Genomic DNA, 21,475 nt, shown 5'->3' with positions numbered 1-21,475 from the left:
TACCTTCAATGTCATGGAGGTATAAGTTAAAAAGCACTGCTGCAAGATTACAACCCTGTTTAACGCCAATTGCCGTTGGAATAGAATCTGTTAGAGTACCTTTACTTGAAATGCGCACTCTAATGGAAGTGTGTTGGTGCAAAAGAGCAATGAGCGCTACCAAACTTTGTGGAAAATTGAGATTTATCATTTTTTTCCACAACCTATTACGAATTACAGAATCAAATGCTGATGATAAGTCGAGTGATGCAATGAAAATCGGACCATGTGCAGAATTATGAGCCTCCGCAAGTAAATGAGCAAGGACAGAAGCATTCAGCTGAGTCCCCATATTTTTTCTAAAACCCGTCTGTACTTTATTTAGAACTTTATCTGTTTTGATATGTTTCTCAACTTCATTAAGTAGAAGAAGGGCAAAAAGCTTGGCAGCGACATCAATAAGGGCAATTGGCCTAAAGGAATTGGGATCGGTGCAGGGTCCTTTTTTGTGTATGGGAATAATTATCGACTTAACCCAGGAATTTGGAAGAGCTTTGGATGAAAAAATAGATCTAAATATCCTCAAAAAGACATTGGTTGCAAATAGTAATCTGTCTGCTGTGATGATTCACTAGGTTGCCCCTTCCCATGAGGTAATGCTGATACCCAATAGTCTCCACTGGGGTGGTTTAATGCAGAAGGACCTCATGGGGAGGAACTCCACACCTTGGGACAAGTACGATCACCTAGGTTATAGGCCCACAGTTGATATCACACTCCAACATTCTCTAGCCCCCCTTCCATCACAAACCCCTTACTTGAAGATAAACATATGTACTACTGAATACCTTCAGTATGGCCAAGGTAGAAAAGACTAGGACGAGGAAGATCCCAGAAATTCTGATAAGTATTGGTCAGGAAAGTACTGGTACGAGGTGGCCCAGAGGAGGCATAAAGATGCAAATGTAAAAAAAAGAACAAAGGACCTTTCGCCACGTAGGAGCTGGCAAAAAAGTATAAGAAGAGACAAAGGACTATACAAACCGTCAAGCCCAGCTGGGTCAAGCCAGAGACGAGGAAGCTGCCAAACATGGGAGTCCAGAAGCGGTGAAGATCAGAGACTGTGGGACGGGAGCAAGAAGCAGAGAGCGTCACCAGAGGGCCCAATGGCAGGAGGTCCAAGGACCGGTCGAAGAAGGCGAGGCAGTGGCGTGACGTTCCGTAGGGGGTGGATCGTGTGCTCTCACAACTACGCTGAGACTGCAGGGAGCCAAGAGACACAAAAACGCCATGAAGCCACTGAAGACCACGGGATGCCAGGAAAAGACAGACGTCAGTCCCTGGAACAACCAGCGCTGTGCAAGCAGCTCCCAACATGTAATGGCAAGCACGTATTGCCCGGTGGGGACAAGAGAAGAGTCAAGGGATCTTAGCTTCCAGCCATCAACATGGCAAAGCTGAAAGAGAGCCAAGAAGGGTTGGGGAGCCTATAACGAATAGAGAGCGCATCCGAGTAATACTTCCTCGTCTCAGTGGATACAGCGGACCCATTGACCACCAGAGAAAGATCAGGGACCCTATAACGAATAGAGAATGCATCCGAGGAATCTTTCCTAGTCTAAGTGAAGACAGTGAAACCCCGGACCACCAGAGAAGGGTCCGGAACTCTATAACGAATAGAGAGTGCATCTGAGGATTACGTCCCCATCTCAGTGGAGATAGTGAAACCACTGTCCACCAGGGAAAGGTCGAGGACCCTATAACAAACAGAGAGCGTATCCGAGGAATGCTTCCTCATCTCAGTGGTGACAGCGAAACCAGTGACCACCACAGAAGGGTCGGGACCCCACAAGGAATAGAAACTGCATTCAAGGAGTACTTCCTCGTCTCAGTGAAGAGAGAGAAACCACTGACCACCAGAGAAGGGGCTGTGACCCTAAAATAGTTGAAAGAAGCAACAGAGAAGTACGTCCTCAATTCAGTGACCAGAGGAAAGTCACTGAAACCCACATGAAGAGGTCGGACATTGTAAAAACCTGGCTGAAGATCTTTTGTGTTTGAACTGTGTCAGGTGTGAGGCAGGCATGGTATCACAAGTAAGGACACAGACACAAAAGGTACAAGTTTCAAAACCGTTATTAAGTTTGACTGGGGTTTGAGACTTCCTAGCTGGCCCTAATTCTATAATTACTCGACCCCCCCCACCTTTTACAACACAAACAGACTAACACCTGAGCCTGACATGTCCCAATACTATGGTCAGGCAATTATCAGCAATCACTCGCACCTGACTTCCATTACACTTCCCCACACAGATAAAAGGCGGAGCACAAGAGCACACTCTGAGCGAGGCAAAGCACACAAGGAGTTTCGAGACGGCAGCTGAGCAAGAGAGGAAATGTGGCAAGGGGATCGCAAAGGGGGAAATTAACTTGACCTTTTCGACAAGGAACCATTACTTTTCCGAAAACTCGACAGAAAGCGTAAGACCAGGAAGCCATGCTGAAGAATCCAATCCTGCATTGTGTATCGGAGATACCTGGGTCCCTCCCGCATCAATAATCAAGGCGTGGAGAATCGCCAGCCACTGTGGTACCATCCTTGGCTCCAAGAACAAAGCTGCTTCAGTGAAAGCAACACAGCCGGTGAGTTAGGGAGACTGATACAAGTCAGGTCTCTGTTGAAGCCAAGGTTTCAAGCTGCAATATTGTATGGTGAGTGCTGGAACTAACATTTCTTAAAACGTGTGGGATAAGATATGCGAGTGAAGTTAAACTGCTGATGAGTGATTGAACTTTAAAGCAAGCTACAATACCTTTGACAGAGTGGTCTGGCACCGCGTGGATGCTCAATCGAATGTCTGTGTAAGGTATACAGATGAGAAGTAAAAACAGTAGATACATTTGGTCCATGCCCAGCAGAAGGAGACCAATTGAAAGAGAAGGAATACATGTGAATTTAAGTGGTCCTGCGGCAGGTCAAGCAAAATCCTGCGCACAGTTGGATTTCTTTGATTTTGATGAAATAGAGAAAGTTTGGGAAAGTACGTAAATTTGGTCCGATGCCGGCAGAGGGAGACCAATTGAAGGTTTTGTGTTTAGTGGGACTGAGCCCGGCGGAGGGGGATCTGGAGTGAGCTGCAAATCACCAGAAAAGTTGTATACGTGAAAATCCTAAGAAGAAAAGAACTACTGTTTAGTCATGTTGCATCAGGCCCTCTGAAATAAGAGACTTTGAATGGCAAATAGACTTTGGCACAGAAGACCCTGATGCTGAGGTTTTGAACTGCATCCTCGTGCTAGAGAAGCCAGAGTGTGTGCTATGCTTGAGTGTGCCGCCTTGTCCCTTGCAGAAAACACGTGGAAGGGAAGCCAAAGGCTTGCATATCCTGACATTTAATTTCTTGAACACTTTTCTTTTGCATAACATTGTTTCCCACATTATTTGTATTTAGAACTAAGGATTGGCAATAGGTTTATTAGTATAGGCCCTATTATTTTTTATTTTTTTAACTTCTCTTTATTGTTTTACAATATGTTAAACATTCCCCCCCCCTCCTCCCCGTCGTCATCCTCCCAATCACCCTCCACCCTTGGCAGGTTGGATGTCACTTTCTCTTGTAGTTTGGGCCTCTCCGAGATCGTTAGTTCAAGTCCAAAAGTTTGTCTTTGGGGGCACCATTACACTCGGAAGTCTCTCTTCAGGATGGTCTGTGTCTTCTCCCCATTCCAATGTAAATTTCTGAAGGTTATCGTTCATGGCGTATGGCAATCATGGCGATCAACTCCCATATTTTCCGGAGCCATTCTTGTTCTGTCAGGATTGTCGGGCTCTTCCACCTCTCAGCAATGAGGATTATTGCCGCCATTGTCAGAATTACCTTTGCCTTGCCTCTTCCCCCGGTGCCCCCTTATAACCCCACATCTTTCAATCCTAGAAGGACGTGTTTAGGGTCCCCCTTGTACCCCTCCCCAAACGCTTGGGCCTGTGCTTGACTAACCTCCTTCCAAAATGGCTGAATCCTCGGACACTCCCATCAAATGTGTGCTGCTGTGCCCTCTTCCCCGTAGCCCCTCCAACAGTCTTTGGAGACCTCTGGGTATATTCTGTGGAAGTGTGCCGGTGTACAATGCCACCCCAACAAGTATTTATACCAGGCCTCCTGGAGTTGTGCTGCCCTCGCCACCTTTGGGATTTTTCTCCATAACCTTTCCTAGTCCTCTCTCGAGCTCTCTTTACCCAGCATCGTCTCCCAGCAGTTCATATATGGCCATTTCTGCTGCAGAGAGATCTCCTCTACTATATTGTATAGCCCTAATATCAGGCCCTTGGCCCGGTCTTTCATCACCAGGAATTTCTCAAAAATAGTCCGCTGACGTGTGGCGGCTTGTGTAATTGCCCCGCTCATAACCCAATGCCTTATTTGAAATACCTGTCTTTCCCCTTCCCACACCCCGAAGTCCTCCTTACATTCCTGAAATGTTTTCACTCTATCCCCCACAAACATATCTCTAATTTTCCTACATCCCCCCATTACACCATCCCTTTAATGCCCACCTTCCAGACCCAGTATGAACTCATTGTTGTTAAAGATCGGGGTGAATGGGGAAGGGAAGGTTGTGATCCCCTTCATCTGCACCACTCGATCCCAGGTGTCTGCCATGGCCTTGGTGATTTCGCTCCTATATAAGTGTTTGGGCCTGCCCTGACGCGGGAGCCATAGGACCTACCCAAAGTCATGCTGCGCCACCGCTCTATCCATTCACGTCCATTGCTTGTCTTCCCCCTGTGAGATTCAGTCCCTTATCACCCAGAGTATAGCTGCCTCGTGATATTGTTGGAAGTTGGGAAATGCTAATCTTCTTCTCCCACTCCGTGTCATTAGGAGCAGTCGGCTTATCCTGGCTCTCTTTCCTTCCCAAACCAAGTCCCTTTTTGCCTTCCCCAATTCCCTGAACAACTACTGGGAAACTAGAAAGGGGATCGCTTGAAAGAGATAGAGCAACCTTGGCAGCGTAATCATCTTAGCTCCTGCCATCCTGCCCCACCATGAGACCCTTCGGCTCTTCCATCTCTGGTAATCCTACCCGATTGCCCTCAGTGTGGGAGGGTAGTTTGCTGCATACCACCGCTATAAGGACGGGGTGATTCTGACCCCCAGGTATTTAATCCAGGCAGGACTCCACTGGAATGGGGATGCTGATTTAAACTCCTAGGCCCTCTCCTCCCCTAACATTAGGTTCATCAATTCCGATTTATCCAGGATGACTTTCAGGCCCGCTACCTCCAGGTCAATAAGATCCCACAAGCTTCTATCGAGGTCTTGGGGTCCGTGAGGGACAGCATCATGGCGTCAGCGAATGCCGCCACTTTATGCTGAACCCCTCTGAAGGGGATCCCCTGAATTTTCTCCTCCTCCCTTATTACCTGAAGTAAGGGTTCGAGATATATTGCATAGAGAAGTGGGGAAAGCGGGAACCCCTGCTTTATGCCTCTACCCAGCTGAACTAATAGGGACATGGAGCCATTCACAGCCAGGCACACCTTGGGGTTCCTGCAGTTTGCTTGCACCATTTTAAGGAACTCCTCCCCCGCCTCCCCAGACCCATTTTTTCCATTACTTCTAAATACAAAGGTCCACTCCACCTGGTCGAACGCTTTCTCAGCGTCTAATGCCAGTAGAACCGCTGGAGTGGACATCTTTTGGATTTTTCTAACGGATGCGCCACCTTCCTTATATTGTGAGCCGTGTGCCTGCCTAGCACAAATCCCGACTGGTCAGCGTGTACCAGCGTAGGGAGCAATGCTTCCTTTCTCTTTGCCAGGATTTTTGCGTATATTTTCGCATCTACATTAATACGTTCAACAGGCCTATATGAGCAGCACTCTAGGGGGTCTTTTTTGGCTTCTGGGATGAGTGTGATCTTGGCTTCTTACATTGTTGCACTAATAGAACACAAGGTTTTTAATGTATTGAACAACTGCGCTAGGTGAGGGCTTAATATATAGGCATAGAAAGGCGGCTGTACACCCATCAGGGCCTGGAGCCTTGTTCCGTGGCAGCGCCTGGATCGTTCTGTGTACTTCTCCTATTGTGATTTCTTGCCCCAAGCGCTCCTGTTCCTCTGCAGTGAATGTGGGTAATTGTATGGTCTCCAAGAAGTCAGTCTGCTTCTGGGACAGCGGGTTCTGCGATGGGTACAGAATCTTATAGTATCTGGCTAAACGCTCCTGTATTTCCTTGGTTCGGGTAAGTATCTGTCCCCCTTCATCCTTTACCGCCACTATAGTATTTTGTCCCTGGGTCTCCCTCAGTAATCTAGCTCGAAGGGTATCCGCCCTTTGGCGTGTTATTTCTGCCTCATAAATAGCATGGTGCTTTCTGCCTTCTTGGTCCTCAGTAGTTCCAGTTGTCCCACCACCCCACTATATTCCCTCAGGGCTTTTCTCGTTGGGGAGTCGGCTACCTTTAGGCGTGTCTCCTCCACCTCCCCTGCAAGTTGGTCTTCCAGTACCCTTAACTGTTTCTCCCTTTTGGCCTTTTGTGCTATGAATTCCCCTCTTATAGTGGCCTTGAAAGCATACCACAGAGTGTTGGGGCTTTTTTCGAACTCTTGTTCTCCTCGAAGAAACTCCTGATCTTATCCCCTATTGCGTCTCTCCTCACCTGGGCTCTAAGGATCTCCCCGGGGAGCTTCCATTTCCACATCCCTGATTTGTGGATTGGTACGCTCACCTTTATTGTTACCACCTTATGATCCGCATTCCCCAGTGGCCCCACTTCTACTTCTTCTACTCTCCCCATCAGGCTAGCTGTAATCCAGATGTAATCAATCCTTGCTGGGTACTGTGTACTCCGGATATATGTCCCTCCCTCTCCCCTTCTAGCATCCTCCAAGCGTCCCTCAGTCCCAGTCTCTCAAACTTGTCTCGCAGCTGCAGGGATGCCACTTGCCCCCCCCATGACCCTCTCTTATAGTTCTGTTTATCCTCTTGTCCCATGCCAGGTTAAGGTCCCCCATTAGGATTATGTTTCCCTTGGCAGTGTCCTCCACCTTCTGGAGTAGATTCCCCATGAATTTTTCCTGACCACTGTTAGGTGCATAAGCTGATACTATTGTATAGTCCTCTCACCCACGGTCCCCCTTGACTATTACGCATCTCCCCCCCTGCATCCCTGATGATTTCCCTTGCCTTGAAGTCGAGGCTATTCTAAAATTGCAATGCCATCCCCCCCCTGCTTTAGTAGGGCCCGATGCTCCCCAAATACCTGCCCATACCCTCTGAGTTTGAGTCGCCCTTGGTCTTGCTTCAGGAGATAGGTTTCCTGAGGGGCAAGCACCTCCGGCCCCGTTGCCTTTGTGAACCTTTCAAGTTTTTTCCTCTTGAGAGGGGTCTTAAGCCGTCTTCACATTGTGTGTCATGCATTTGAACTAACTGTGTCACCCCCTGAGCCCTTCACTATCCCCTTGTATCCTAATTTCCCTTTATCTTCTGAGGAGTGTCTCCTTGTTTCTCCCATCTTAGGTGTACCCCTGTTCCTGCACTCGGTCTTACTCCTTCGGCCTTTCCCCCCTCCCCTGCCATTCTGCTCCCTGCCTCCCCCTCCCCTTCCTTCCTCTCCTCCCCTCTCCCTTCTCATTCCCCCCCACTCTGGAAGGAGCCCAACTTGCCCACGTCCTCGCCCTTTCCCCTAGGTGCTTCTACCCTTTCCCCTGACCTCCTACTGCCTGCCCCCATCCCCTCCTCATTCCCCCCCCAACTTTGTAATCACCCTATGTTTCCCTCTCCCCTTTCCCTCAGGTACATCCACCCTTTCTGTTTACACTATGTTATATACTTCTTGTTCCCCTGCCCAGTATCAATTCCTCAGGTCCAACATTCCCTTTTTGTTTTGCGTGGTTTGTCTGGGAACGACCCTATCCCTTGTAATTCCTTATATCTCCCCCTTCCCCTATCAGGCCCGCCCCTCTGAGGGGGATTCTCCTTCTACAGTGCTCCCCCACTACGGACCATTCCCAAGGTCGAGATTTAGCTCTGTTCTCCATCCGTAAGGGTTACTCACTCGATGGTCCCTCCTCCAGTTTCACAAGGAATATGTCTGCCACTTCTTGTGGGGAGGTGACCCGTTTCTGTACTCCATCGTAGTCAAACAGGAGACCAAATGGGAAGGTCCACCTGTATTTGATATCCCTCTTGGACAGTTCTCTCAGGACAGGGCTCATGAGTCTTCTTTTAGTCAGAGTACTGCTCGCCAGGTTCTGTTATAATGTTATTTCTTGGCCCTTGTATATCACCGGTTCCTGCTGCCTGGCCGCCCTTAGCACCACCTCCTTTTGTCCGTACCTCATGAAGGACATCTCTCGGTCTAGCATTGGGGCCCCTGTTGAGCCTCCCTACTTTGTGGATCCGGTCCAGTTCCACTGAGTCTGGATTCTTGCCCCCAACCCCCCAGAAGTTCAGAAAAGATGTTTTGCGCCTCTCCTCTCATTGTCCTGTATTGTTTCCGGCAGTTGCTTTATCCTTATATTAACTCTCTGTGATCTGTTCTCTAAGTCCTCAAGTTGCAATTTCAGATTTTGTGTTGCTGTGTTCAGGCGCTCTATCGCCTCAATATTGTCCATCGTCTCCTTCTCCACTTCCTGTAGCCCTCTTTCCAAGATGTCGGTCCACTCCCCTAGCTGACCCACCTCCTGTCTCATTTTCGGTCAGTGCTGCATTGAGGTCTGTTCTCATCAGCTGGAACTGCTCTTGGAAGGTCTTAGCCAGCGTAGTCTGGAGTAGGAGCATCTCTCCTTTGAAACCCTTTTTTGTTAGAGGGGTGCTGCCTTCCTCCTCCTCCTTGTCTCCCTGGTCCTTTGCTCAGTCCAATCCCCCTTTGGTTGCCTGCTCCCTTGGTTCCAGTGCCGGCCACATGGTTTTGAGAGTGCCCAGGGTATCTCCTGCTGGTGGGCCTCCTTTCCCTATTCCGCTTTTCGCCTTGGTTGCCATTAGGGGTCAGAGGTCGCATTCTGGGGGTCAGGGTGAGTCTTGGGGCGAGTGGGCCCTGATTTTAAGTAAGGGTCTGGCTACACAGTCTTACTGCTCCCTTTCCGTCTTTTATGCTTCCTTCTCTGCCCTAAGGCTTCCACCTTTTCCTCTTCTCCTTAGTGGTGCCCTTCCCTCCTTCTGTGGCTGTTGTCCGCTAATTTCCCCACACCAGGGGGGTCTCCTGTCTGGGCCTCAGTCTGTTCTCGTGTGCACACCTGGACTTAGGGTTATGCCTGCTCCTCTTCGCCTTACTTGGCGGGGTAGGACGCACTCCCATTTGTGGGGTATCCCCCGTGCTTCTTCCCCAGGCTATTTAGGTTGTGGCAGGAGGGGGATGCATCCTTCTCTCACCGTGGGGTGAGACTCTGCTTTTCTGGCATCAATCCTGATTACTGCCCCTCCCTTCTTTGGTACCGGGGGTGTTCTATCCCGTGCTTCCGTGTGTGTCGAGACCGGGTCTCCACGTGCCGTCTGGGGTCCTTCTGCCTTTCCCCTCTCTATTGGCGGATGGAATTTTACCCCTTCCTCCTTTCAGGTTGTTACAGACTGCCCCTTCTTCAGTTCGGCCTTGATATTCGGACTTATAGGTGGTCCTATGAGGCCTTAGGGTGAGCCCCTTCCACTCTTGAAGTCTGGGTGTGCAGGCAGCTCCCTCACCGCACTTACAGTCTGGGTGTGCAGCTGGTAGTTGACCTCTTCTCCGCTATCACGGATCTCCCCCTCAGGCCTCTCCTCCGATGTAGACCCACCGACCTATGCAAGCCTCCCCTCTTCTAGCAGTCTGGACTCCCTCCAGATAATCCTCTTCTTTTCCCCTTTCACTCGCCTCTCCTTACTTGCGTATTTCCCGCCTTCCTGCCCCCTCCGATCTTCCCGGTGGGCTGTAGTCGCGTGGCCTGCCCTCGGCGACTTCCCTCTGATGCTCGCGGGGCGTGCCCACTGCAGCTGGCTTCCCTCCGATGGGTTGACTAGCGCGGTGTATGGTGCCGGCGCCCTCTCCCGCTGTAACAGCTGAGCTGCCAATCTCTCATGTTCCTGTGGCCTCTGCGTTTCCATTATAGGGACATTGCTTTTCCTGGTCTTTGTCATGGGATACGCAGGCTCCCCGCAGTAGTTTCCTCTGTGTGCTTCCCGGGGGTCCGCAGGACCGACTGTCATTGTGGTACCTTCTTCTGCTCTTAGGGGGGCCACTGAGCTGCCTTCTCTGTCCTGCCGCTGTAGGGGCCGACCACCAGTGGGGATCTGCTGGGCTCCCCTCCCCGTTCGGCCTCCGGACATTGTTCCTCTACACTTTTCGATTTGCCACTCCTGCAGCTGGTGGAGGACCTCCCTGGGCCAGTTACTTGTGTTAGGCAGAATTATATGCAGTATCCTTTGGGAACACCACACACAATTAAGACTACAAGTGACAGTACAAATTCACCTTTGGTAGAAGCCTGTACTACACAGTAAAAGTGGTAGTGAACAGCACCAACAAGTAAGTAAGCAGGACAATCTAGAAAGAGGAACTACAGTGATGGAATCAAATCAAAAAGGCTTAGGGCCAAAGTCAATAGGACAAAAGTCTTTTGCTCAAGATCACACAGCTGAGGATAGTTTGCGGTTAAGTCTTTGCCAAGAGTTCCGGATGAAGTTGGTCGGCAGAAAAGTTAGTTTGAAGATTAGAGAATGACTAGTTCTCGCATTGGAGAAAGATTTCACACACTTTCACTGCGGCTGAACGAAACAAACAACCGGATTTGAACAGTACCTTTAAATGGAGAAGAAGCTGTAGCTGAGGCGGACTTCTTGGCAGTTCCTGCAGGCTCACGGTTCCTTAAGCGACTGTCGGACTGACGAAGTAGGAAAACTGGAGGGTCCTGCACTACCCAGGGAAGAACCCAGCAGCAGAGCAAAGCAACAAATAAAAGGTGCGGTCCTTAAAACCCAAGCAGAGTCCGACCTTCCTGGCTATCCAGCCCACTGTAGCTCTGTACAGTGCATTCGACCAGAGGAGGGAGTCCTGACTTGCAGTTTGGGTGAACTGGTTGGTCCCACCAGCTCAGGGGAAGAAGATTCCTGGAGGATCTTCTCTGTCGTTGGAGTTCGAGGATTCAGACCTGCAGCAGGGCTTCACCGGGCGGTTCAGTCGTGGCAGGGGTCCTCTTCCATCAGCTCCTCGTCGGTTCTTTCATTCCAGTGGCGACTCTGCCTTTCCAGACCCAGAGACCTGCTTTTTATGCAGTTTTCCCCCATTCACTCAGCCTGGCTGTCAATCACACAGCAGAGTGGCTGTCCCACCGTGACAGTCACCACAGCCAATCAGTTCAGAGTGCGACATGGGTCTCCAAGGAGGCCCTGTGCAGGGAGTCCTAAACCCCTCCCTCATATCCTGTCCCCCCCAGACATACAGGTGCCTAAGGAGGGCTTCTGCGTAGAAGCCCACGAAAAGACGGTGAACAAAGGAACCAAACCTGGTTTGGCGCACAGAGTAAAACACAAGAAAAGACATTTTCAAAAAGAAATGGTGAATAAACCCAGCCGGAACCGAAATAAAACATATGGTCTAGCGGGTTTAAGTTCGAGGCTACCAAGATAGCCTAAAACAATACCAAGGTTATTTGCATCATGTACTCATGGTGGCCCTGAATCATGCTGTTCCCATCTTCATCTTGTATCCTGGCTTGCAACATTATGTGCTACTACTGACTTCTGCAATTGTATTCACTCCCCCCTCTTGCTTCTCCACTCTTTTGACTGCTAACTCTCTGTTGACTGCTCCTTTCCCTTCTCCCTTTTCCTATCTCCTCCCCTTACTTTCTTCTATGCGCTTACTCTATCAGAATTGTCCCTGGACCTAGTATGATAGCAACCTCGTCTGTCTCCTCCCCTTACTGGTTTTTTCCTCCCCACCCCCCCTCCAGCACTATCTGAAATGTCGTCAGGCCTAGTAGGATAGTTGCTTGTTTTGTTCCTCCCCTACCTTTCTGCACCCCTCTCCCTCACCTCTTGTTTTTCTCTGGCTCTACCAGAAATGTCATCAGGCCTAGTACGGTAGTCGCCTGTCTGTTTCCATTTCCTTCCCACTCTCCCCCTCCCTTCCTTTTCTATGTCTTAGCTCTTGCACTATCTGAAATGTCGCCAGGCTGAGTACGATAGTTAATTTCACATCCTTACTGTTCATGGCCTGTAAGAATGTCATTGTATTTTCCCTTGTTCCCTCCCTTGCCTTGAAGCGCTTTGAAACACATTGTGGATAGGCGCTATATAAATAAACTATCATATCATATTTAAGATAACCGCGGTAGGAAAAATAGGGTAGTTACCACTGGCACTAGCCAAGTCTTGATGAAAAGGGAGCGAAGCAACGCTCCAAGAGAAACAGACAAAAAGGGATAAGTATTAACACTTTCCAGTACTCTATGTAAGATAGGATGTACTGGGTCTGCGGTGTTACAGAGGCTAATAAAGTTAATGGCAACTTTATATGTTCTGGGAGATAGTAGTCAGTCCCAGAAAATGGAGTCTGAGTTGGGAAGTCTAAAAGATAACCCTGTGTCACTGCACTGAAGGTGCTGTGTAACACACAGTAAAAAGATGATGCCTGTGGAGTAGATGAGGCTCCACAGTCTATGAACACAAAAATGTTAAACACACACAGCAAAACAATGTAAGAGTGGGAAAAAAGGCTCACACTCTTACCAGGTGAAAAAAAGAAATCCCAGAAATCCAGCAAAGCTGCTGAGGGACTCAGTAGGTAAGGGGAATTAACCATTCTGGAGAATTCGCACTAACAACTTGTCCGCGGCCACCTGCTGTAAGTACCCGGTTCCGTGCCGGGCAGTTTTTTACTCTGATCCCCGGTGCGTTGCTTTCTCCCACCTCACCCCTTCTCCCTCGGTGGGCAACGGCTCCTCCGCTCTTCTCAGTGTAGGAGGCAGAGTCCGCCGCGTCCAGCCGCCAAAGCTGCCCTGGTCTCCTGCGCTGCCGGGTGCGTAAATATGTCCCTCTCCGGGAGTTGGGCTGTCCTCCCACACAATACTCTATTCTGTGGGGAGATTTCTGCTGCTCACTCCCTCTGTTTTTAGCCCTCGGAGGTGGTGGAATCCGCCTGTAGCTGTAGTGGGGTGGCGGAGCAGCCGTCGGCACATCTATTCAATTTCTGCTGCCATTTTGGAACCCAGGCCCTTTTATTTTGACAAGACTCGACTAGGACTGGGTTATTATTATTTGATGGTCGTAGCTTGCTCCCCTCTTTACATTTAGGATTAGATAGGCGTTTTTCAAACCCATTTGACGTTCAATAAACACCCTTGAACTGTGATCACTTGTGTCTGTCGACTTACTGTTGATACCAAGGTTTCCTTACAGTGGATAGTATGCACAGTTCAAAGATTTTCCATAAATCTGTTAGGCTTCCCTCGCCTATTTCAATGTCAGTTCAACGTGCATCACAGGTCTCTTCAATGGATTGCTTCGGTCTTCCCTCACCTGGCTTCACAATTCTCAAACAAACAGATCTTCACAAAGTTCCTTCTTAGTTATTTTCACAGGCTGCCCCCCCTGTCTTCAAACACTTAAACGTGGCTGAAAAGATTTCCAGATAAACCGCTGCACTTCCCAGGGCTTGGGGCAAACTCCCTTCCCCAACCTTTACACTTCTCCTCCACAAGGTTCACCTGTCAGAGACCTTCGCAACTGCACAGTATTCTCACCCCTATGCGTGACCACTCTGACAATAGGGTTGACTTCTCAATGGCTGTGCCTCTTGCACTTTTTTTGCAAAACTGGCCCTCTGCTACTCTGTTCCTTATTTCACAAAAGCATATTGTTCATTAGGACGGGCCCACGGCCACTCAGTTCCTCGTTTCACAAAAATAGCAGTTCACTTTCACATTAGCCTTTCGCAATCTCTGCACGCTCTTTCCCTCGTGACCTTCCCTTCAATGGCTTTTAACACATTTCACGTTCATTAGTCATTGTTCAGTAATCTTTCAAGAAGCGTTTCAAAATGTGCCTTTTCACACAGCACCGCTCCGTTACTTTGTTTCTCATTGGGTCTCATGTCGGCTAAATACGTTCAAGCTTTCAGTTCAATGTCTTTATCCTTCAATGCGTAGTCTGACCTTATTAGTAGGAAAAGGCTAGAAATACTTGTGTACAGGCTTGTTATAAATGCCATATCATATCCTGTTACTAGTGGTAATCTTCCTTGTCTCAGTCTTCCTCTTCCTCCTCTCAGTAGATGGGCTGATAAGGAAAGGAAGGGAGTGATGGAAGTTGTAGTATCCCATAAAGGTAGAGGGAATATGGGGTAAATAACTGTCAGGAAATGGGGGATACCATGTCTGACCTTCTGGTGTCTCCTCCTCACTCCCCGAGGACTGTCCTCGAAGGTGATCCTCCCTCGCTTGTCCACCCCCAGGGTCTGCATTCAATAGCGGTGGCCCTTGCATGGCCTCCTGAATAAGGGATCCCCGGGGAGTGAGTCGTGAAACACCTTCAGGTTTTTCACACACAAGAAGGGAGACATTCTGTTGACTTTTAACTATGCCGAATATGAGGAAAAGGGAGTCATTCTCCTGGTGGAAGACTTTACTTTATTTAGCATTATTAGATTTAAGTGTAAGGGATAGAAGAACAAGTTACTTACCAAACTGGTAACGTTCTTTCGATGGGATGTTCCTCTGACGTATTTCTTATCTTTGATATAATCCATTCCAGCTTGCTGGCCTCGGAAACTTTTTCCAGTAGAGGGCGCTGCGCGTCGACGTCCCTCGAGTCGGTGTCTCTCGGCAGCCTCCGTATCGGAGCCGACGTCATCATGAGTACAAATAGACTCACGCAGCGTCCGTTGCTCAGTTCCGTTTCCAAGTTTAGATTTGCTTTGCAATAATTGGTTAGTAACCTTGAAGGAGCATAAGCTGCAACTACAAGGGAAGTTTTACTGCGGGGATGGATGGGAGGGGCGATAAGGAATACGTTGGAGGAACATCCGATCAAAAGAACGTTACCAGTTTGGTAAGTAATTTGTTCATCGAAGGGATTGTGTCCTCCGACATATTCCTTATCTTTGATAGACTCCCATAGCCGTAGTATATAGAGGAGGTGGGAGTAAAAATTAAATGTTTCCCTTTAAAGATGTACAGAATAGAACACAGCTTTTCCAAATTTTGTCTCCTGGTTAGAGGAAGAATCAAGACTGTAAAATTTGGTAAAAGTGTGTGCAGACGACCATGTGGCAGCCGCACATATGTCCTTAATTGGAACTCCTCTTTGGAGAGCCAAAGAGGCTGCGATACCCCTGGTTAAATGAGCCTTAAAATGTTGAGGGGGCTCTTTTCCTGCCATCTTGAAATGGTTTGTTTTGTAATTGGCAAACCTAATTTGTGCCCTGCATATCCCACAAAGAATTGGTCTGCTTTCCCGATTCTTGCAAGTCTGCTAATGTAAAAGTTTAAGGCACACCTTGGATCCAGCCTGTGTAATCTCTCTTCCTCTTTTGCTGGATGGGGAGGAGGATAGAACGATGGTAACTTTTTTTTTTTCTTTTTTTTTAATGTTTGGTTTACATTCAAACCTCTCATCTTGTTGTCTTCTCATCCATTTATTACTCAAATTACTTAAAATAGGCTGTCGAGACTCTGGAATCAGCCTTCCTTTTTATATGTTTCTTCATCTGCGAGTTGCGTTATCCTGTTTGTCTATTGTTCATGATGTTGTTCCAGAATGATATTAGTGCAAACACCAATTTTTTTTCATTTCCAGCAATCATGGTCGCCCGGCGATCATCAGGTGATAGTATTGTTTGGGTTTTCATGAACCATTCTCTGGATAGATGTCTTTTTCCATTCAATGCAGGGCATATCATAAATATATCATATCGACTCTCTGTCATCGTTAGATCCTTGCAAAATCAACAGTATTTTTTTATTTCCGGGATTTGTTTCCTTGCTGCCTGTTAGGGAGAATGCTCTTATAAGGCTAATTTCCCAAACCTAGTGAGTCCCCCAGCAGCTTTGCTGGATTTTTGGGGTTTGTTTTTTTCTCCTGCTAAGAGTGAGACTCTTTTCCTCCCACTCTTAGGCATGATTTAAGGTATGTCTTTGACTTATTGTGTGCTTATGGGATATGGGGTCTTTTACTCCATAGGGTATCATCTGTTTTAGTGTATGTGTTACACAGCACCCTCAGTGCAGTAACAAAGGGGTGTCATAGTGACCCCCAAACAGACTGCATACCCTGGGACTGACTACTGTCTCACAGGGCATGTAAAGTCACCATTGGCTTTACTAGTCCAAAATTGTGAACAGAACCAGTACAGACCATCATATTGTGGAAGGACTGGAAGGGGTTAATTCGATTGCCCCTGGGTCTGTTTCCAAGGGGGCACTGTCCAGTCCCCCCTTGTCGAGTTTCTGGCTGGGGGCAGTGGTTACCACGCAAAATATTCCACCAGAATATTTCCTATGGGATTTTCCCATTGATTTTAAACGCACCACTTTTTGGTGCAATGTTAAAGATACCGCTGGTTTATTTATTTAATATAAAATCACCGGTTGGTCTTTTCGCCAGAACTGTTTTCCAAATTGGTGTTTGAGTCCGTCTCTGTAACTCCAAACAAGGTTGGGCCCTTTGTTCCACTTTTTGGCGGGCTTTTCCCCAGAAGCCCTCCTAGTGGTGCCACTCTGTCTGGGTTCCACAGGATGTGTGGGTGGGGGAATTGGCACCCTGGACTGCGTTGCCTTAGCAACTCAAGTCACACTCTGTTCTGATTGGCCCAGTGGTGAGCCGCCCGGCTCACCACTTAGCATGTATGAGTGACAGCTAGGCTGTTGAATGGGGGTTTTTCTGCATAAATGCAAGGCTTTTGGGACTGGAACTTCAGAAGTCGCCACAGGACCAAAGAAATCTGAAGAGGGGAGAAGCTGCAACGACCTCACCACTTTCCCGACGACAAGAGAAGATCTTCTGCTGTAAGAGTCTTTTCCCTTTGAGCTGGTGGGGACAACCAGTTCGCCATTCGCCTTCCAGGACGTCCCTTGGTCGAATCGTCCGTGCCAAGCACCCCGGCGGCCGGTTAGCCAAGCTTCACCACTGTGACCGCAAATAAAAGGAACGCACCTTTTAACCGAACAAACTCCGCGGCTGGTCTCTTCCCTCGGCAGTGCAACGACTCCAAGTTTCCTCCTCAACGAGATCTTCTCCTTCCCTGGTTGAAACCACGAACTGCACCTGCTGCAAGGAACAACTGCCACAGCTGGAGCTTCCTCACTCTATAAGGTACTGTGTTCCGCCTGGCCTCCCTTTCTGCGGATTGCTAAAGGTGACCCTTAAATCCTTGGCTTTCCAACTGGGTTGGCCCCAGAACTTCTAACTTTATCTTTCGCATCAAACCAACCTCCTTTGAACATTTCTGCAAAGACCTGAGTGCTTTTTAAACTGTGTGATCTTGGGCACATTTCGCCTTGCTCCATTTAATGTGGGCCTGGCCTATGAACTTTGGCTCTACAGTAGACTCTGTCTTCACTAACTTGCTGTGGTCTTAGAAAAGTGTTGGGAACTGTTTTATTTTCATGACCTGCCTTTTTCTCTCCCTTTAAGTTAATTATTGGAGTGCCATCTAAGTTACGCGCTCACATCTGTTTTTGCAAATACTGGTGTTGTGACCTAGGCTTGTCTAATAATTATTAAGGGATGTGTGTATACTTTTTCTGACTGTGTTTGAACTTGCTTTGATTTAGAGTGCTTAGTGTATTTCCTAAAGTGTGTTTTAAATAAATAATTATATACTTTTGATACCAGGCTCTGGTCAGTGTTTGCTTGCTCTACTGTGTTTTTAGACCTATTATGTATCCTCTGTATACTGCCCTACTCATCTTGGGAGAAGTCTAACTGCTCAGCCACAGCTACCAGGTAAATCTGGGTGGTGCAAACTGCTACCAATTGGGTTTACCGCTTACTCCTGTAGCCTTAATCTTCTTGCAGTGTTCCCCAAGGGAATTGCACAGGATTCTGCCTAACACTGCCATTATTTCTCGAGTCAGGAGGATGTTTAGTCGTAGTCTCATGAACATGTCCCTTCTTTTCGATGAAGGGAAGATTTGCAAATACGATGGTAGTTTGATTCATCTATATTCAGATGCACCATGTATATCGTGCTGGTATTTAGCTTTGGCTTGGTTGGTGTTCAGCTAGCCATTCTCTCTGAGTTTTATCTTCGCTTTTTCGGGTCTTTCTAGTAGCATTTCCATGGAGATGTCTTGTTCTTCTCTTTTTGCTTCTATCGATCTTTTCCAGATTTCTAAAGCATGATCTGGGTTGTCGATCTTCTCACTTCTTAATATTTCAAGCGGTGGTGCATGAGATTTACACATAATTTTCCGGTATAAATCAAGCTGTTTCCACAGTACAATCGATTCGAGCGATTCGAGGGCAAGTTCAGCTCGGATACGTGTTGTGGGCAGCGACATAGGCAAGTTTAACACTTTCTTCCAGAAACTCCCTTCCAATTGATCCCAGATGGAGTTGTTGATGTTTATCATGGATTCTGCTCCGTATGCTAACACAGCCATTACTTTTTGTTTATAAAATGTAACTTCTAGGTTCAAGGAAAATTTTCCATACTTTCGGTGCATTAGTTTCGCCTGTCGCGCTAAGGACAGTGTTTTTTCTTTAAGTTGTAGTGCCCATTCTTCAGTTGGAGATGAAGAAATCAATACTCCCAGGTATTTTATGTTCTTTACTTGTTCCATTCTATCTTTTCCTATGCGAAAAGAGGGCAGCTGTCCATTTTTCCTGGTTTCTTTCTGTAATGACATGATTTTGGTTTTCTGTGTGTTTATTTCCTGCTGGTTCATTGTCATGTATTCTTCTAGTTTTTCTAGTGCAATCTGTAATCCTCTGGGTGTTTTTGCCAGTGGCACTATATCGTCAGCATACAAGATACGGGGTATCGCTGTGTTGTTTATTTTTGGGGGGTTTATTTGTGGAGTGTATATTTTTGTTTCAAAGTCTGCCATATAAAGATGGAATAGAGTAGCAGCCAGTGGGCATCCTTGTTTCAGGCCATTCCATGTTCTGATTTTTTCCGTGAGTGTGCCGTCTCTTGATAGTCTAACTCTTATACTGGTGTTTTCGTATAGAAGTTTGATGATGTCAATTGGGCACATCCATGCATTCAGTATTTCCCATAGGGAATCTCTATTCACAGTATCGAAGGCCAGTCATAAATCTATGAAAGCAGCATAAATCTGTGTTTTTGTTCTTCATGTTTCAGTATATTTAGTAGCAACAGATTGATATTGGTGCCTACCGTTTTCATGAACCCCATTTGTCTTGTTGCATATTTCTTTTCTTTATTTGCCCACCTGTCCAATTTCCCTAGTAGGAGTTTTGCAAAGATCTTCCCCATGGGGTCAAGTAAAGCTAGTGGTCGGTAGTTTCTCTGTTCTTTTGTGGATCTGTGCTTGAATATGGGCATTATTGTTGTTTGCTTCCAGCTTAAGGCACGCCTTGGATCCAGCCTGTGTAAAATCTCTTCCTCTTCCCCTGGATAGGGAGGAGGATAGAACGAGGGTAAAGTTATTTTCTGAGTAATGTGGAATTCAGAGACCACCTTTGGGAGAAAATTGGGCTTCACTTGTAAAACAACCCTATCTTTATGAAAGATTGAATGAGGAGGTTTGCAAGATAGAGCTTGTAATTCGCTCACTCTTCTGGCAGAGGTTAGAGCCACTACAAAAACTGTTCTAAGGTGCGAAACCTTAATGAATAGGAATGAAAGGGTTCAAAAGGAGTACCCATCAGAAACTTTAAGGCTAAGTGAAGGTACCACAGTGGAACTTGAAAAGGTTTTGGGGGATAAACATTAGTTAATCCTTTCAGAAATTGAATTACTAAGGGTAATTTGCAATATGAATGCCCCTCAGCAGTACCCTTAAAGATTGACAGCGCTGCGAGGTAGCCCTTGATTGTACCAACTTGGAGACCTGAATTTACTCAGTAAAGCAAGAAAGATAACACCATCAGTGTATTACATGAAAAGGGTTCAATATTCTTTTCTCTACACCAGCTGCAAAATGTGTTCCAACGGCAGCGGTATAAAGTCTTTGTTGCTGGCCTTCTGGCTGAAAGCAACACCTCCATGACGTCATCCGGGAGATCCCAATCCTTGTATCTCAACCTGTACTCCCTTCTGCGAGAGAAGATCCTCTCTTTGCGGAAGAAGAATCGGAGGGCAGATGGACATGTCTAGAAGGTCCGGGTACCACGTTCTCCTGGCCCAATCCGGGGCAATTAGGATCATGGGTTTCCGGTATCTTCTCAACCTCCTGATCATTTGAGGAATGACTGGGACTGGAGGAAACACGTACAGAAGTGGATATTCCCAGTCCACTACGAACGCGTCCCCTAGAGCTCCTCACGGGGGAAATTCCCTTGAGCAATACTGATCGCACTTCCTGTTGATGCTGGTGGCAAACAGATCCACTTGAGGGGTTCCCAAAAGGGCAAAGATCTCTTGAAGGACATCTTGAGATAGTTCCCATTCGTGGGAGACTGTGTTCTGCCTGCTCAGAGCGTCTGCCGTCAAGTTCTTCTCTCCGGCTAGGTGAACTGCCGATAGAGAGATTCCTTCTTGAGTTGCCCAAAACCAGAGCTGCATTGCCTCTCTGCACAGTGGCAGTGACCCTTCACCTCCTCTTTTGTTGAGGTAGTGCATGGCCACTGTGTTGTCCGTCATTATCAGGACATTTTTTCCCTGTACTGATGGCAGAAAAGCTTTCAGCGCTATTCTGATCGCTCTCAGCTCCAATAGGTTGATGTGTAGTCTGGACTCCGATGGAGACCAACGGCGGCTGATGGTCAAGTCATTGGTATGGGCTCCCCACCCTATGAGTGAAGCGTCTGTGACTACTGTTATCTCTGGCCATGGTTACCAAAACTGTTCTCCTTTTAAGATGTTCTCCCGACAGGCCCACCAATGAAGGTCTCGAGCTACTCTGTCCGGAATTAGTAGGAGATCTGACATTCTCCCTGAGAATTGTGACCACTGGGTCCTTAGTGCGAGCCTCTGCCAATAGGAAGATGCAGGATGCCATGAGGCAGAGCAACGTTGGGCATTTTGAAACTTGGTGACCATCTGTTGAATATCTTGAGCCCGCACCTCTGGTGGCGAGGCTTTTCCCAGGGATGTGTCCAGGACTGCTCCAATGAACTGGAGTCTCTGTGATGGTATCATCTGTGACTTCTTTAAGTTGAGGGAGAAGCCCAGCTTGTGAAGGAAGTGGCAAACGTAATCTAGATGGATCTGAGCTTGTTCCCGGGATACTGCTCTGATCAAGCAGTCGTCCAGGTAGGGGTAGACGTGAATCCCTACCCTCCTTAGACTTGCAGCCACAACCGGCATTAGCTTGGTAAAGACCCTCGCGGCGGAGGGTCAGCCAAATGGCAGAACTCGAAATTGATAATGAGAGTGCCAAATTGC

General features: G+C 47.6%; 1 protein-coding gene across 4 annotated transcripts in view; it reads right to left on the bottom strand.

The window, feature by feature from the left end:
- LOC138549941 (rho GTPase-activating protein gacN-like) overlaps positions 1 to 21,475 on the bottom strand; it is a 308,520-nt gene that overhangs the window by 102,561 nt on the left and 184,484 nt on the right. For 3 of the 4 annotated variants that reach the window (XM_069642373.1, XM_069642376.1, XM_069642375.1), the window contains one exon: positions 3,027 to 3,152. The exons of the other annotated variant lie outside the window; for it this stretch is intronic. In XM_069642373.1, coding sequence (XP_069498474.1) covers positions 3,027 to 3,152 — 126 coding nt within the window. The remainder of the gene's footprint in view (positions 1 to 3,026; positions 3,153 to 21,475) is intronic. 4 annotated transcript variants of the gene reach the window in all.

The sequence above is a fragment of the Ambystoma mexicanum genome, chromosome 1q (assembly GCF_040938575.1).
Source record: "Ambystoma mexicanum isolate Mex_15411 chromosome 1q, UKY_AmexF1_1, whole genome shotgun sequence".
In the NCBI taxonomy this organism is placed as follows: Eukaryota; Metazoa; Chordata; class Amphibia; order Caudata; family Ambystomatidae; genus Ambystoma; species Ambystoma mexicanum.
Note: the sequence above shows the minus strand (reverse complement) of the source record. Positions and strands in the feature narration are given on the sequence as shown.